The following is a 3,343-nucleotide window of genomic DNA, read 5'->3' on the forward strand; positions in this document are numbered from 1 at the left end:
CTGACCGCAGGTGATCCACTGCCTCAGCCTCCCAAAGTGCTGGGATTACAGGCGTGAGCCACCGTGCCTGGCCTTAGGATTCCTTTTTCTTTCCCAATTATTCACACTAAGAAAAATGGATGGAAATTGTAGGGAATTTAATTTTGCCTTAATATAAAGACTGTATATGCCCTGGAGCCATCAAACACGAGTTACCTTAGGCAGTACTGAGGTTCCCATCCTCCAGGTATGCAAGTGGAAGCTCACCGACCCCTCGGTGGAGATGCCCAGAGAGTGAGGGACAGTGAACTGAATGAAACTTCTATGTTGCCGGGGGCAGTGGCTCACACCTGTAATCCCAGCACTTTGGGAGGCTGAGGTGGGCGGATCACCTGAGGTCAGGAGTTTGAGACCAGCCTGACCAGCATGGAGAAATCCCATCTTTACTAAAAATACAAAACTAGCCGGGCATGGTGGTACATGCCTGTAATCCCAGCTACTCAGGAGGCTGAGGCAGGAGAATCTCTTGAACCCAGGAGGCAGAGGTTGCAGTAAGCTGAGATCGTGCCACTGCACTCCAGCCTGGACAGCAAGAACGAAACTCCGTCTCAAAAAAAAAAAAAAAAAAGAAACTTCCACGTCATGCCGGCCCTAGGATCTTGCAGTTTTGTGATCAGTGAATCCCCTTTTAACCACAGGCTTATGAGTTAGGATTGCATTCAGCTGTAAGTAGCAGAAAAACCCAAGTAATTACAGCTGAAGCAAATAGGAACATATATTTCTCACGAATCCAAAGCCTAGACATAGGAAGTGCTGGCATTCTTTTGGTGGTTGGTAGCTCTGTGTTTCTCTTGACCTTCTCTGCAAGGTTGCCACATGCCTTAGGAGCAGCTCCTGACTTCATGTTCCCATCGTACTCAAAGGCAGGAAGCACGGAGTAGTTGGCGGCTGGGAAGAGGGGAGAAGGACCAGAGAGTTTCTTCTTGCACACCCTCTTTTTTTTTTTTTTTTTGAGACGGAGTTTCACTCTTGTTGCCCAGGCTGGTCTCGAACTCCTGACCTCATGATCCATCCACCTCGGCCTCCCAAAGTGCTGGGATTACAGGTGTGAGCCACCTCACCTGGCCCTATGAGGGAGCTTCACAAAACTCCAGAGCCCTGGGCTTCCATCCTGAGAAAATGCTTTGTGCTAATCATTCCAGCTTCTAACTTATGGTGGCATCTTACTGTGTGCCCAACACAGTTCGAGATGCCTCGGAGATGTTTACTCATTCTGTCCTCATAATAACCACTGAGGGAGGTGCTTTCATAGTCAGCCCTATTTTCAGACAGAGGGAGGGTGAGCAACCTGCCTGAGGTCACATAGCTGGAAAGTGGTTAAGCTGGGGCCCCACCACTGGCCCACACCACCTCTCCACCATAGGTCTTGGCTGGGAAAGCCCTTCCAGAACATCCATGAGGTTGAAAGATTCTGAACTCTCTTAACTTGGGGCCATGGCTGGACTTGGAGGTCCAGGACCCTGGAGATGATAGATCAGATCTGTTGCAGGAGGAAGGAGTCTTGCAGGGAGAGGTAATCTTCACTGCCTCCTTAAAGGTGTGTGGGACCCAGAGAGATTAGGGGCCTCGTGTGCACATTCCAGATGGGAACACTGAGGCTTGAGAGGCAGTGACTTGCCCAGAGTCACGCAGGGAGTTGGTGGTACAGCCAGTACTAGAACCCGGGGGTCCTGACCCTCTGTGCAGGCTGCTTCTCTGTCACCGCATGCCCACTTCTCATGTGGATGGGGGGGCACAGAGGCCACCAGACCCACGGGTTGGACTCCTTCACATACATCCCCAACAGGGGAGACACTGTTAGCAGTAGTGGGTGGTGGGTGCGGGTCTGAATGGAGAAGGGACCTGAGGGAGCGAGGCCTGGGCTGACTGGCTGCCCCTGGCAGGAGAACGGTGAGCTCTGCATGAATAGTGCCCAGTGTAAGAGCCAATGCTGCCAACACGAGGGTGCGTTGGACCTGGCCCGCTGCATACCCCTGGCCAGCGAGAACAGCGAGTGTTCTGTCAAGGTGGGTGCCTGAGGATGTGGCATGGGTCCGGGAGAATGGGGAGGAGGGCCCTGAACACTTGTGAGTGGGATCAGGGAGGAGGGTCAGCCTGGACACTGAATGTTGAGGAGACGAGAGGGAGGTCGACAGGTGTCAAAGCACTTTCCCATCCCATCATCTCTCTTGACCCGAGTGACCAGTGAGATGGGTGGGGGTGAGGATTTGTTATCCCCATTTCATGACTGGGTAAGTAGAGGTTCCCCAGAGAGATCAAGCCAGTAAGAGCAAATGAGCCAGAACAGAGGTCAGAACTGGGGTCTCCAGGGCCCACAGCACCCCTGGGGAGGTAGGTGGGAGAGTCACTCCCTGAAAACACAGGCTGGCCTACTGGTTCTATAGGTCAGGCAGGGGACAATTGATGTCCAAAGTATCCCCCCATAGCCTTGACTTCATTGGCTGTGTCTCTGCAGACGCTCTACGGGATTTACTACAAGTGTCCCTGTGAGCGTGGCCTGACCTGTGATGGAGACAAGACCATCGTGGGCGCCATCACCAACACCAACTTTGGCGTCTGCCACGACATTGGACGCTCCAAGCAGTGAGCCTGCCCACCCACTCCCACACCTAGCCCAAAATGCTGCAGGCCACTAGGCTCAGGCGCACCTCTCCCCCTGCTCCAGGGCATCTCCCGGGCTGGCCACCTCCTTGACCAGCACCTCTGTTTTCTGATTGGACTCTTCACAATTAAAGGCCTCCTGCAAAAATTTCCCAGTCTCCTGCATATTCTCTCTGAGTCAGCATCTTCTCTGAAGTTGCATCAGGCCTTTGGCCCACCAGGGCAGGCTTCAGGCAGGTCAGAAGAACAAGGGATGGGTCTGGGGCTGGAGAGGATGTGGTCAAACAGATTGGAGACTGGAGACAAAGCTGTGAAGGAGGCCCAGCCAGCCTGGGAGGCCCTCCATTTCTGGGGAGCAGTCACGCCTACCTGGGAAGCCCTCCTTGTCCCGCTGGTTCTCAAAGTGATAAGCGGGCACATGTGCACACACAGACACACACACCCTTGCGGGTAAGGAGTTTTAATGGCCCATGTTAGTCACCCTGCATCAGAGGCATCTGTGTCCTGGGCTCTCACCTCTTTTCTGGACACAATTCTCCAATGTGACAGCTAGCTGACACAACTCATGTGTTAAGGGGTCAGACCACTCTCAATTGCTATGAGCTTACTCTCTGCCAGCAAATGCTCACAAGGAACCCAGGAGGGAGAATTTCTCATCTCCACTTTATAGATAGAGACCAAGTTTCAGAGAGGAGCTTGCCCA

General features: G+C 53.1%; 1 protein-coding gene across 3 annotated transcripts in view; it reads left to right on the top strand.

The window, feature by feature from the left end:
- Positions 1-2,791, top strand: part of CLPS (colipase, pancreatic) — a 9,153-nt gene extending 6,362 nt beyond the window's left edge. The window contains exons 1-3 of one of the 3 annotated variants that reach the window (XM_011945371.1): positions 1,043-1,084; positions 1,923-2,045; positions 2,495-2,791. In XM_011945371.1, the coding sequence (XP_011800761.1) occupies positions 1,043-1,084; positions 1,923-2,045; positions 2,495-2,626 (297 nt within the window). In that variant the 3' untranslated portion in view covers positions 2,627-2,791. Of the gene's footprint in view, positions 1-1,042; positions 1,085-1,922; positions 2,046-2,494 lie in introns of those variants that run through there. The other 2 variants (XM_011945370.1, XM_011945372.1) reach the window with 2 other exon arrangements.
- The last annotated feature ends 552 nt before the right edge of the window (positions 2,792-3,343 follow it).

Source organism: Colobus angolensis, unplaced genomic scaffold (assembly GCF_000951035.1).
Source record: "Colobus angolensis palliatus isolate OR3802 unplaced genomic scaffold, Cang.pa_1.0 Scaffold24, whole genome shotgun sequence".
Lineage (NCBI taxonomy): Eukaryota > Metazoa > Chordata > Mammalia > Primates > Cercopithecidae > Colobus > Colobus angolensis.